At 40.2% G+C, this 14,721-nt stretch overlaps 1 protein-coding gene across 1 annotated transcript; it reads right to left on the bottom strand.

Annotated features, from left to right (window-relative positions):
• Positions 1-576: 576 nt before the first annotated feature.
• On the bottom strand, positions 577-5,733 carry lyl1 (LYL1 basic helix-loop-helix family member). Its single transcript, XM_004065695.4, has 4 exons — positions 5,257-5,733; positions 2,915-4,323; positions 1,869-1,966; positions 577-1,370 (listed from the first exon to the last, which is right to left on the bottom strand). Exons 2-4 carry the CDS (start codon positions 3,670-3,672, stop codon positions 853-855), a joined length of 1,374 nt encoding a protein of 457 aa, XP_004065743.2. The 5' UTR covers positions 3,673-4,323; positions 5,257-5,733; the 3' UTR covers positions 577-852.
• Positions 5,734-14,721: the final 8,988 nt, after the last annotated feature.

Below are 14,721 nucleotides of genomic sequence, written 5' to 3'. Positions count from 1 at the left end.
GTTGTTTTTTTTAGTTAGTTCCAGTGAGAGGAACCCCCTAATGCTTTATACCAAAACATTTTGGACAACCCCATGTCACCAGTCTGGTGTGAATAAACCTGACAGGCCTGCACAGAGTCCTGACCTGAACCCGATTGAACACCTTTAGGATGAATTAGAGTGGAGACTGAGAGCCAGGCCTTCTCCACCAGCATCAGTGTGTGACCTCACCAATGTGCTTCTGGAAGAATGGTCAAAATTCCTATAAACACACTCCTTGACCTTGTGGACAGCCTTCCCAGAAGAGTTGAAGCTGTAATGGCTGCAAAAGGTGGACCAACATCTTTTTGAACTCTATGGAATAGAAATAGGATGGCACCTCAGTTCATATGTGAGTCAAACCAGGTGAGCCAATACATTTGAGAATTTAGTGTATGTGAAACTGAAATAAAATTTATTTCATGTAATCTCAAGATGAGTTGAATCTTTTTTTAAGGAAAGTGTATATTTTTGTGTCCACAAAGTCACAGTTTGATGTTTGTTTGTTTATTTATTATATCTTAATGGATTCCAGCACTGAGGAAGGAAAAAGATCGATCCAGTTGATTGAAATGTTTAATCAGTTGGTCTTTGCATTTTCATAGCTCAGAATGCTCCAAAGCCATTGTCAGGTGTTGCATTGCTGCACAGAGTGTCACACAGTAAATTTGTACACTACTACAAAAATAAAAACCAAAACTACCAAATACAACCAGGAAACAAAATGTTCAACTGCTTGATTTCACTAAAACTGAAGCCTCTTTGGCTCGTCAAACACATTTGGTGTCGTCTGTCAAAGTCCAATTTTCGTTTTGTCTTGCTGCCTTAGTGGTGTCACCGCTCATCATTAGTGGATGCCACCATCCTTATTTGACTTTTGACCTTTCCCAAAATGCTGTGGGTAACCATAGAGGTCTTGACCCCGAGGCTTTCCTCACTGTCTGTGTCGCCATAGCAACTGGAGGTTGATGGGGAATTAGCCAGGGCAATGACAGAGTCTGTGGAGTCTCTATGGTTCGTCACAGCAGCAGCACGGGCTGTTTCTGGTGAAGTTATGGTCTGGAAAAGAGACTTTTGTTTGCTGCTCTCCGTGCCAACAGCAGGGCTCTCATCCTCTGCCCCTTCCTCCGTGGAGTTGCCGCTCTTGCCCTGGGCCTGGTCATTGAGCAGGGTGACTAAAAAGTCGATGTACTTCACAGCCAGACGCAGGATTTCATTTTTGCTGAGCTTCTTGTCGGGTGGGTGTGTGGGGATTAATTTTCTCAGCTCAGAAAACGCTCCGTTCACATTCTGCTGTCGCCAGCGCTCACGGCTGTTGGTGAAGACGCGGCGAGCCAGTTTCTGAGGAGGGCCTGTCAGAAATACATTAACACTGCATAAGAGCCCAAGATATTGCAAGATAACAGAATATATGTATGTTTTTTCATGTTAGGAATAAAAACATAAAGGGTTTTTCTGCTCTGATGGGTTGCCAAAACCTGAAGTAAAGCCACTTTGCAAGTACTTATTACTGAACCATAAAATAAATCCTTTAATCTTCATTTTTAGTCTCTAACATAGAAATAGTGGCCTTTATCCTTCTTTAAAGAAAGATTGAAAAGCATTTAATCCACCTGCTTTTCTGTTTTAAAAAATGTCTTACACTTTTGTGAATTCTATATTTTTTAATCATTGCATTACTTTATTTCTGAAATAAGTTTGACCTGTGTGATTTAATTTACTGTCTACAATTAATGCTTGAAATAAACCAATAAATCAAATTAAACAATAAAAAGCAATACTGTATATAATACTGTAAATATTGGTGTGTAAGGTATGAAAGTAGTTTTTGTTTTTTCTCAGACACCTACATTCGGAGATCTCCATCTCATATTGTGATGACGGCCTCCTCTTGATGCGACTGTTGTTGATGATGCTATAGCTTCCACCTGATGGTCCCAGGTAAGAGCTAGCCATAAAAAAGACAACAGAAAAACACCAGGGCGTCAATAAGAAACAGACAAAATAACTCACTAATAAGTGACGGTGGAGATTTTCCTACAATGAGGGGGTAATGATGTTTGTGGGTTGAGGGAAACCATGATCGGGGATGTGATAAGTTTTCTTGTGTTGGCTGATGCAGAACCTCAACCCCATCCTATACAGATTCTTTTTCTGACAGAGAGCCTCTACAAACAAACCAAAGGAAGGGGTGAGATTCTGTTACCAATAGAAAATCCTTCATCTGCCTTATACGGTGGATGCTTTTCTATTTTACCGCTCAAAACTGAGTAAAGTGCTCTTCGTTGAAAAATCTAATGTCCAGAAGGGATATAAACTCAGTGCTTTTCTTTAGAAACAAAAGCATGAAGCCACCACTTCCAGGGAAAAATACACTGGAGTATTATATTTTTAATGTTTTGCCTAATGGAATTATTATGGAATTATTTGATTCAACATTTATTTAACAAAAAGTCAACTTTCAATATATCTATATCTATATCTATATCTCTCTCTCTATATATATATATATATATATAGATATAGATATAGATATAGATATAGATATATGTATATGTAGATATATTTGTATATGTATTTCAAGAAATAGAGCATCAATGCAGCTACCTGTTTCACACAATGCAGTGCAGACACTGTTCATGTAATTGCTGTCAGGGCGATGGGAGATATGTTTGTTTGAAGCAGTAAATGTATATCTCAGAAAGTGACAGTAAAGCAGTATTTTTTTGCTTTTAAAAAAATCTTAAACAATCCTGTTAATCAGATACATTTATATTGTTCGTTGGTCTCTAGTTTCAGCCTTTCACAGGAGAATCAAAAAGGGATTAAGTTTCTCAAGTATATTGCAATTACTTTTATTATCATCAATTATTCATTTATTTGAGCTTATTCTCACCTTGTTAGGAATGGAGGTGCAGTGATGTACTGCTGAGGTAGCAGAAGCCCAGGAGAAGTAGAGGAGGGGCCTCCAGGTAACCCAGAAGCTGCAGGGTTGAGCATGGGCAAACATGTCTGCTGGCTGCTGCGAATGTCCCCATGCAGCAGGTTGGGAATTGGATGGAGGGCGGTCAGCGCAGTGTTTGGTAGAGGGAGAGGAGGCTTGCTGTGGCTGAGGCTGATGACTGGAATGTGCTGAAGAAGAGTTGAGGATGATGAGGACAAAGGCAGGGCTGCAGAGGTGGTTGGGGTTGGTAGGAGGCAAGGGGATGTCTTGGTTGGTGCCGGGAGGAGGGGAGGCGGAGAGGAAAGGGTTGGTGACGTGTTTGCTGATGCAGCTGCCCCAGTTGTGCTTTTTGACCAGATATCTTCTTCCTCGTCCATCTCCATGTTGGCAGGCTCAGGTGTGTCTGTCTTGTGATTGGTTAACACTGTTGTCAGGGTGGTGGGAGACTGAGCCGAGGGGGTGGTGAGGACATCCGTGCACCTGTTTTTTTGAGCAGGTGGACTTTTGACAGCATCCTTCGGACTGTGTTGCTCTGTGAATGGTGAGGAGGCAGAGGATGAAGATGGGGAGGAAGAGGAGGGATGAGGTGAGGCAGAGGGTTGTGTGGAGTTCAGTTTCTCCATCATGGTTGTGACGTGTCTCTGTGTCAAGCTCGTCCTCTTCCCAGCGTTTGCCTTCAAATTTCTCAGGTTCCTTTTGTACAAACTCATATGTTTATTTTCAGCCTTAAAGAGCGCTTTTAATCTTTTCAAATTGGATGCATACGTTTATTTAAATGTGGGCTTTTGCTTCTTTTTCCTCCCAAAAAAATATTATTTTCTGGACATTCCAAAAAGAAATTCCTCCAGTTTTCTTTGTCATTGTGTCTTTGATGGAGCTTCAGGTCAGAACTTGTCCATGTGTAATTCAAAAAACCTTAATGTCAGTTCTTAAAACTTTTTATAGTCTGTTCCGTGTGCAACACAATTAGTTGCTACATTTTAGCGTTTCTGACATGAACACACTCCATAAAACAAACGGTCACAGTGACACAGCCTCGGTCATTGCTGTCGCCTCTTCTGGCTCTTGTGCAACTGCGTGTTCCCTCAAAACATCCTACAAGGGTTTAAAAAAAATGTGCTGATTTCTACCTTCCTTGAATGTATTCGTGCTTTGGCACCGTTAACTCAGCTCCGGCGTGCAGCCACTTCACGTGAAGTGGATGGGTGTGTGTTTTTCTTAGGACACCCCAAGTGGCCAATTTCAGGCTTTCATTGAGTCTCTAGTGGAAGCTTCTAACTAGTCTGTGTCCCCTTTAGGACGTGTGATTTAAACTCCTTTCAAGATTGAAAAACATCCCAGATCCTTGAAGATTGGACTCTCTGTTAAAGCAAAAATAAAACAAAGACATCAAGTCTTCAGCAAATGAAAGAAACGATTCTGAAACACTGGTTCACATTCAAACACCAACATAAAAGCAGTTATTTTGGTGGGATGAAATATTAACTCTAAATGAGCTGTATCTGTACTGTGCTATGCAAAACAGACTTATAATTTCACAGCTTCTGCAATCATAATTGTTCCTGTTTTGTTTTTCTAGTCATCATTGCATTATACTGAGAAAATTATATTTTCAGTCATGCCTACAAGTGACAAATAAAAGCAATTTGGAACATTATAAACTTTAACCATATGCTAAAACAGAGTCCGCTGCATTTAGATCTTTAGAACAATAACTTCACAGTAATAAGCTGCGATAATTATTCAAAAGTTTTTATAAAAGCAGATCTTCATACAGTCTGTTTTGTAAAATATATAGTGAACTCTTAGAGTTGACTTTAAATAACACATAAAAATGTCTTGATAGAAAATACAAATTTTAAATTATAATTTACGTTTATTCCAAATATCTTTTTCGTGTATTTATCTCACTGTGTATTAGTTTGGCATGAATAAATTTGATATGGTGCGTTTCCCATAACCATTATTTTATCAAGGAATTTTTAAAAAGTCGTTTTTTTTCATACTTAAATCAATACTGTTCACAAATGGATTTATTTTATGTTTCTTTCAATACATATACATTACTTAAATTCTAAATTGTAAACAGGCTATTGAATATTTTTGTATATTGTATAGCGAAGGTCCCTTCACATGTCATGCATGTGCCATAAAGTATGCCGAGCAGAAATGTATGTGAACCCCTGGATCTAAAAAACAGTTTTTAACGACAGTGAGAAGCAACAAAACACTAGCGTACAAAAGATAAATTAAAGATAACCTGTTTGAGGTGAAATTGTAATCTGAGTACTTACAGACACATTTTGACATCCAGCGTGTCTTGTCTGCCAGTCATGCAAAGTGAATGCTCTCAGTGAATGCGCATGTTGTATCTGCGCAGTTCTTGACGTCGCCTCCGTCCTCTTTCTGGTCGCTGAAACTTTCAGTCGCCCCGGAAGAAAGAACTGGAGCCAAAGGGTCTGACACCACTTAAAAAGATCCTTATACTGTCATGAATCCTTTTTGAATTTATAAATTATTATTTAAAAAAAAAAAAAAAGAAGAGAGTTGAGACCAGGATTGTCCCAACCAACTAATTTCTTCTGCTATCTGTTGAGCACTTGCTCCTTTAAACAAAGACAAAGTGGGTTTCTATAGATGGTCTCCACCATCCGCCTCCCATTTGTCATCCTCACCTCTCTGTCTTTCACTGTCTTGTCTATTCCTATCCCTCCTCTTTGCCAGGAAGACACAATGCTTTAGTTGGTTGCCAGAGTCCTGGCTCTGGCAAATGAGAGGTGAGTGTGAGAGGTGGGGGGGAGAGAAAGGGAACCGTGTTGCAAGGAGAGTTTTCCGCTCCCTGCTGGACAAGAGGATGTGCTCGTACAATGTGGTGGCTGCTGATAAGAGCCTCAAAAGCTGCCTGTGCTCTGCAGATAAGGAACCTCCACCACCCCTCCTCTGCCCCCTCCATCAATACACACCGACATGCACACACACGATCAACTTCACACCTACATGCACACACACACATATGCCACACCACACTGGTTAGTCCTGGACATTGAAGGGATTGGAGTATTTCCAAGCAAATATGTGCCATAGCACTTACATTACAATCTGTTAAGCAGACAGTGTGACACGGACATGGGGTGCACGTGTGTCCAAGCACAAAGCCATAATGACAAAGTTAGTTCAGTCAGTCATCAATGGAGGAAAAAGTAATTTCCAACAATCCAACGGGGTGACAAAACCTTAGATGGTAAGATGCATTAACTCACAGCTTGGTAAATACAGTTGGGGAAAAAAAATTGAGAGCCCAATTGTTCAAGTTGTCCCACTTAGAAAGATGAGAGAGGTTTGTAATGCTCATCATAAATACACTTCACCTGTGACAGAATGTAAAAAAAAAAGGATCCAGGAAATCCCATTATTTGATTCTTAAGGAGTTTTTTCAAATAGCGGTTCAGAAAATAAGTATTTAGCTCCAACAAGCGAGCAAGAATTCAGCCCCTCACAGACCCACTACCTCTAGTTTGGTGCTAAGTTCACACCGGGTTTTGGCAATCCGCGTTCAAGCAACCACTTTCAATGAAAAGTCCATGTAAGTGTACATATACACACGTTTTGGCCTTCTGTGTTCAAAACTCTTGCCTGAACACGAGAGTTCACCCAAGTTTTAAAGTCTGTTTGTGGCTTGTACATGTTCATGAACATGCATCAATATTTACACCAGTTAAACTTTCACCAATAGGTTGTGTCCTTTTCAAAACACGGAAGTACCAACCACTTGAAAACTCATCATGAAAGAAAAGTTCATAAATGCAGTTTGTGCACAGATGGAATTATGTTGCACAATGTCTTTCATATGTCGGAATAGAGCTGTGAACGAAAAACCATGGAGCTAGATTCACAAAATTAGCATCAAGCTTTTTCCAACTGTGAGTACATGCATTAGTATTGGCCAGCAACAGTCCAGTGTGAACATCATATGTTGAAAGTGCGTTTAAGTTTGCCTGTTTAGCACGTTCTTGAATGTGCATCACATCACTGTATAAAATGCACCTGACAACACCCTTACACAGTCCGACTGCAACCTCTCCATCATGACCAAGACCAAAGAGCTGTCAAAGGACACCAGGGACAAAATTGTACACCTGAACAAGGCTGGGATGAACCAAACTACAATAAGCAAGCAGCTCGATGAGACAACTTTTGGAGCAATTATTAGAAAATGGAAGAAATAAAAAATCACAGACAGTCTCCCTTCACCTCAGGATCCATGCAAGATCTCACCAGGTGATGGGCCCACAGTAACAGATATTACTTTAAGTAACGCACTACATTGTCTTCAATTCAAATCCTGCAATTATCCAAAGGTCACCCTGCTTAAGCCACCAAAGGTCCAGGCCCGTCCAAAGTTTATCAATGACTGTCCAGATAATCCAGAGAAAGATTCCAAGAATGTCATATGGTCAGATGAAACCATAAAAGTCTTGAGTACAAACGCCATTTACCATGTTTGGAGGGGGAAGCATGCTGAGATGCATTCCAAGAGCACCAAACCCACTGTGAAGCATGGGGGTGGAAGCATCATGCTTTGAGACTGATTTAATGTAAACGACTGATCCGTCTTAAGGAAAGCATGAACGAGGCCACATATGGTGAGATTTCGGGCAAAAACCTCTTCCATCACTGAGAACAATGAGGGTGAAATGTGGCTGGATCTTCTAGCACGGCAATGATCCTTAACACATTGCCTGGGCAACAAAAAGAGTTGGCTACTTAAAAGCATTTCAAGGTTCTGGAGTGACCTAGTCAGTCACTTGGCCTTGATCTGCTGAAGAATCTGTGGAGAGAGGAGAAAGTCTGTGTCCAAAACATTACTTGCGGAGACTTCATGAAAAAATGGACCAAAATAGTTGCTTTGCTTCAGACCATTAGTCATTTTCCAACCAGGGTTGCATCACAAGTAATGGGGTGAACTTTTTTGTTGACCAAATAACCTTTTCTTCTTCGTGATAATGTATAATAAATCATAAAATGTGGTTCCTTGGATTATTTTTTTTTACATTCTGTCCCTCATAGTTGAAATGTATATATGATAAACATTACAGACCAAACTCATCTCATTCAGCAAGACAATGTACTGTACATCTGTCCATAGTCCTTAGTCCAAGCAAATTGCTTTCAATTGAATCCTAAGAGATAGCGGTGCAAAGTGGTAAAAGGTCATCTTAACATTTCTTTGTCTGAATGATTATTTACTGAATATCACAAAATTGTATTTTACTGAGAAAAGTTCAGAAAACAAGCTACATTACTATGTTTGCAAAGGCTCACACAGCAGATTGCTTATTATAAATATGTGGGTCATTTTTTTACTTTCTTTTTATGACGATCTGTGTCACCAGTTCCCAATACAGAAGTCATTGCCATGGTAACTTTCCTCTTCAAGAATTCTGAACTTCCTTCCTTCTATCTGTCCCACCCATTTCTTCAAAACCTGTCCACGTCCGTCTCTTCTGCCCTCAGGGTCAACACTTCTCTTACATTCTCTCAGTCATTTCCTTCTTAGACCAACTGAAATACAAACAGTTTCAAGCTTTTACAATCACCTGACCTTCAAAGGTCCTGGGAAAACTCTGCAGCTAGCTCAGCAGCAAATCTGTCATCAACCTCGTCATCATCATCATCATCATGGTCTTTCTTTTTTCCTTTTGTCATTGTATTACACTTTGTAATCATCAACTTTAGAGACAGGGGTCGGGTGTGTTGAATCAGAGAGCAGTCAATGTCAACTATTGCTGCTCACAATTTGTGTGTGGGCATGAAAAACATCTGTGGTTCTAGCTGATCACACTTTGTGTGCAAGAATCAGTAGCACCGTTCCGCCTGCAGATGCAGCACAAATTTGCCTAAAAATAAAAATATAACTGCCCAGGGGACAAAAAGAAATCCGTCGGGATCAGTTATTCCGGTCTGTCCCAGTGTGCTGCCCTGTTAAACTTTATTTAACAGTTAATACTTAATTAGTCTTAGCAAAATAGAAAGTTGTGTATGTAAAGAAAAACAACTCGGTTTCATTTATTGGAAATAACTGAAGTAAAAATTTAGAAAGTAAAGTTATGATCTAATTTGAATGAAAAAAAGAAACTTTAAATTCTAACTCTGTATTGAATGTTACTTGTAGTTGCAATCAGGAAAAAACAACCCAAAAAAAACTTTGCCTAAAACTCTTATCTTGCACAATTTTGACTAAGCATTTGACAACGTTTTGAAGTTCCGTATTCTTTAGCTTCCTCACAGTTCAGCATCTCTTCACACTTGTACTTATGTGTAACTTTGGTGTTATGCATGCTTATATAGCTTGTCTATCTATTGCTTAAAGCAAAAAAAAAAAAAAAAAAATAGACGGTGACTAAAATGTGTTGGGATTTTGCATTTAATTTTTTTTCAAAGCTATAACTAAAGGCATAAAGGAAGCAGTTAGTCTGTCTGCATCACTGAGCAGCTACAAGCAGCTTGCATTCTGGTTTTTCCCTTTTTGAAGGTCAAAAAAAAACCTGGACTTGTCAGACAGTCCCAGTGTTGGAAACAGACTTGAGACAAATTGTTGACTTTCCTTCTGTCATAGTTTGAGCACTCAAACTGTAGATGGGGAATAATAATAGAAACAAACGATAACAGACAGCTTCCGCTTTCCCCTTGAGTGAGGAAAAAAATCAAGAGAGGATTGTTTTAATCCCAGAGCGATCCTGCCCACCTGAAACGAGACTATCGATGGGGGATTCTTGAACAAAGAGCATGTGCTTGTGGTGACCAGTGGTCATTATGAAGTTTGCATACCTAACTAAACTAAGATCTGTTTCTGATCCTGGTTAGAGGGAAGGCATGTAATGATGCTGGCCTGAATTCTTAATATTTTTAACAATAAAAGAAAGCACAGTAGTAGGTTTAAAGGTTGTCACCTGGAGTTGGCTTTTAAAGTTGAAGATATTTCACCAATTGACAAAGCCTTTTGGATAAGAGGTGAAAAGTCCAGATGACAACCTTTAAAGCTACTCCTTTGATGGAATCTACCTGGATGAATAAGAGTCTTCATAGACAATAAATGAAGGTTAAAGGAATTAAAGACTGTTTGAAGAGAAAAGATAAAATACAATTAATTTAAGAATTGTCATAAAAGCAGACAAAATTGTGACAAAAAAAAGGGTCATCTTTGACAAGTAAAAATTCAGTTTAAAGACACACTCTAGCGTTCCCAGTGTTCTTCTATTACTGATTAGGCAGTTTTTAGTGAAAAATCCAAAAGCCTGTGTCATTTTCTAGGACATAGTTTCTGCAGAGCGGAAGTAGTTCATTAGAAATTTGCCTCTGAGTTGTGGGTGGGTCTGTTGGTGTGGAACAATCCCCCCCTCCCACCCTATTCCGCTGTGGAGTGGAGGAGGGAGCTTGTGGCCCCCCCGGTGTTTTTTCTACAAAACAAATCGGCTCTTTTTCAAACGACATTTTTATCTGCTCCTGATTCACAACTATTTGAATAAAGAACCCCTCAGAAATCCAATTTTGAACTTAAGTTTCTTCATATATGTCCTCCATTGTCAGAAGAATTCCACAAGAACATGATAAAAACACCAAAAACATGAGTGCAGTGGGTCTTTAAGGGGGCTGCAGTGGTTCACGCCCTGAAGGCGCCTGGTTTAAATTCCAGCAGGGAACCTTCTGCGTCTAGTTTGCATGTTCTCCCTGTGCATGCAGGGGTTTTCAACAGCCACTTTGGTTTCCCACCACAGTCCAAAGATGGGTACATTTGATGTTATGCATCCCTTTGTGCATATAGGTGTGTGATTGTGGCCCTGCAACAGACTGGCGACCTGTCCAGGGTGTACCCCGCCATCACCCGACAGTAGCCAGATTAGGCTCTGGCAGCCCCATGATCTCAAAAAAGGGATAGGGTGGGTTAGGAAAATTTATGGGACTTTGTTTTTTCTGGGTAACCTATTCGCACAAATTATCTGATTTATGTTGGTTGTGGAACTGACTGCATGCCACGTTGCAGAAAATGTAGTGGAATTTTGATTGTGTGGCATACATTTAAAGAAAAAGCAAAAGAAGCTAAGTAAGAGCTACTATTTCCCTGGATTTTATTTGACATGTACTCTCGATGCAGTGAGTCCCAGTATGACTTCATTAGATGTAGAGATTATACAGTATAGCTGTATAGTTTATTTCCAAACTTTTTCTAAATGCATTTTAACTAAGGCATCAAAGATTTTTTTTTTATATCTAACAGCACAGGACTTTATTTATGTAGGATTTATTTCTAAAGTATTTCAATGTTTGTTTTCTTTAATCAACTTTTCTGTTCTTGATTAACCTTGCAACCTTTATGTTTCCTGTTTGACGAATTTTACTGAAGCAAAAGAAGTTAACTAGACTCCTCCAGTATACTAACTAGCATGTTTTTCCCTTTAAGCTTTCATTTTGTCGCTGGAACAGTATGAACCAAAGACCAAGAAGACACAGTGTTAAGGACAGTACTTTTATATAGCCTTACTGGGAATAAATCACACCTGAATAGGACCCTGTAAGCCTGAAACCCACCTTTCTTCAGATTAGAAGCTAATTATTTTAATGAAAATGTTTTTTTTTTTTTTTTGCATTCATACAGCAGCCATCAGGCTTCATAGAAATTCTCATATTTCCTTAAAGCAGGGAAAAAACAACATTCTCATCGGATCTAAAACAAAAAAACTCAAAATGATCATGGAGTGAAGACAAGCCCATGCACAAGAAAACACACACACACTCCCTGAAGTGAGCTCCATGGCCACATTTCCTCCACGTCGTGTAAACACTATTGTGCGCCTGGCGATAGGGATCACTTGAACCTAATTGTTTCAGGCAATATTCACAGTGAATTTCATGGAGAAAGTGACAAACAATGCAGCGAGCACTAGCCGGGACAGACGCTCTCCCTGTCTTACTCTGCTGCGACAGATGTCCCCTCTGTTTGTTTCACTTGATTGTCCTGGGGGGGGAGGCTGATGCTAAATTGGTGGAAAAAAGAATGATAAGTTTGTGTTCTCTATCATTTCATCATTGAAATGCACACATTAAGATACAGCATAAACTTATAATGGTTGCTGTTTACACAAACTCCAAGAAATTAAAAGGTGTATTGATTCTGACCTTTTAGAAAACCAGATAATGTGGTTGAAAGTGGTTGCTGTGAGAATTCATATGATATTTTAGCTAAAGCACATAATGCAGAACTTGCGTGGCACCCTTTTGACTCATCAATGCTGCAGAAAAGCCAAAATGAAATGATTGTGCAGCTTAAGGTAAAAAAATCTAAAAATAAACTGAAATCATTCTAGGGGTACTTAAAGCATTAGGGGCATATCGAATTGTTAATTTAACAATTTTTGTCAAATGGTTGGTAGACTGATTTGGATTAAATTAATCTTTCCATCTTTTGTCTTTGACATGAAATCATTACGGTGGCCCTGAAGTGCAAATCCCATCAATAAATCACTCCACACAAAACCATATTAAAGATCACAACGACAATTAATGAAGCAAAAAAATAATTAAAAGACAACGTTTTGCTTTAAAAATCAAAACAAAAGTCACAAAACAATAAAAACGTAATATTTCAAAAAACAAAAGTAATTTCCAGAGAATAACTAAGTGTTAAAAAATGAAACAAAATAAGAAAAAGTACGGGACATCACTGATTGGATGATGATGTTTGAGTTTTGAAGAAGTGGGAAAGCAGAAGGATGTTTTCCCTGATGTGTGGTAAAGAGTTCATCGAGCAATCACTGAACTTTTGCAGTGGCTGTGGCCAAATGCTTTGATAAATATCTCCTGTCGGTAGATTTTGGCATTCCAAATGACTTCCGGTTGAAAAGGTGAACAAACGTTATCATCCAGTTAATTAATCTCATAATGCCTACAGTCTCTTTTCAGGTTTCTTGTTTTGTTTCATTTTTTTATCTCATTTTTATTTCTGCAGATTACTTTTGTTTTTTTTGTTTTTTTAATGTAAATTTTTTTTTGTATTATTTGCTTTGCATTTTTTTATTGTCATTGTGATCTTTAATATTTTTTGCGTTGAGTGATTTGTTGAAAGGATTCACACTTCAGGGCCAACGAAAAGTCATCATAAACTTAAAGTTCATTATTTCCATCCCGACTTTGTTTTTTTTAATTTAAGCTAAGAGAAGTGTTGTTTATAGGCTGCCTGGTGGTCATCGCACACCTCTCTCTGAAGCCACATGAATCGACACCGAGAACCTTTTGGACTTTCGACTTAAGGCTCATTTGAAAAAACAAAGTTGGAGCCAGGTCAGGTCACACAGCAAACATGACCTGGCTTGCTGAGTCTATGGCTGCAGTCTAAACTGATCCAACAGAAACAAACATATTACTTTTATGAACCTCGTCTTTTAATTTCGCATTTTCTTCAGAATTGCGCAAAGAGGTGTGGCCTTTTGATTGACAGGTGATCGTTGAACTGTCAGCTCCAGAGCAGCCTTGCTGGATGTGTTCCAATAACTGTTATCCTGTTTGTACGACTGTGGTGGAGAGGTAGAGCAGTCAAACTCTGATCGCATGTTCAGTTCATGCTTTACCCGCCCATGCATCGAAGCGTCGTTGAGCAAGACACTGAACCCCACGTTGCTCCCGGTGGTTATAGGTTGGCGCCAGCGTTCAACAGCGGAGCCACCGTCAGTGTGGGAATGAGTTTGTGAATGGGTGAACTGTAAAGCGTTTTGGGCCTTCTAGGGAGGTAGTAAAGCACTCTTTAAGAGACTACGTGCACGACAGAACTTCCGGTTAACTTCCGTGTTTCGAGTGTGAGGCCGACAACTTCCTGTTGGTCGTGTTATTGTTGTGGGGAGTTTTGTTGAGTTGCTAGTTTTGAGTAAAAAGGAGCGGATTTCGGGTAAAAGAGAGGCGTTTGGTGTTTCAACGCGTGACAATGACATCACAACACTGTTGTGTACCCGTGTGCGAATTTGTCAAAGTACAACAGTACTAATATAAGCTTTCATAGCTTTCCAGTAGATGTGTCGGTGAGAGAGCCGAATGGATGGTGAACACGGCGGGAGGACTTCACCCCAAGCAAGACTAGTCGTGTTTCGTATTTGCAGCAATCGGAAAGAAAATGCGTCATGTAAACACGCCGTTCGGAATACTTTGCCCCGGTCAGACTCGTTCGGATCAAAATTTCTTTCCGATCAAGATAGCTGGGTATACCGATCGTTGTTCATGTAAACGGTCATTCCGATCGTGTGTCACTATTGATCTGGGTTTACGTCATGCATAAACGGTGTTTCGCTGAGAGAAAGCTTGTGAGCTCATACGGGACCGACCAGCGGCTCTGCGGACGCCCCGCGTAAAGCCCCGCTCAGCTCTCGCCCCGCTGGCTCTCCCGTCTCTTTCACCCCTCACGAGGGAGATGCGGGGGGGGGTGCGTGCTCACTGACGTCTGGACCCGGCATCCGAGCTCTGCGTTTGGGCTCCGGAGCCAGTGGACCGAGTGAACCTCTCTGAATGAGCAGAGCAGCTGGATTTATTAATGTGTTTGAGGGGAGGGTGCTTTGTTACGTGTGCGTTTTGTTATGTGTGAGAATTCGGACTGCGAGCCGAGCCGCCGCTCTGGGTTAGCGGCTGCCAGACTCGCGAGGACAGAGCAGAGCTCGAGCGGCCAGCTTACACAGCCGTCACGGGGCAGTGTGTGAGCTTTTCAGAGCAGAAATGCCGCT

The sequence above is a fragment of the Oryzias latipes genome, chromosome 1 (genome assembly GCF_053564925.1).
Source record: "Oryzias latipes strain Hd-rR chromosome 1, Olatipes_Hd-rR_3.1".
Taxonomy (NCBI): domain Eukaryota; kingdom Metazoa; phylum Chordata; class Actinopteri; order Beloniformes; family Adrianichthyidae; genus Oryzias; species Oryzias latipes.
Note: the sequence above shows the minus strand (reverse complement) of the source record. Positions and strands in the feature narration are given on the sequence as shown.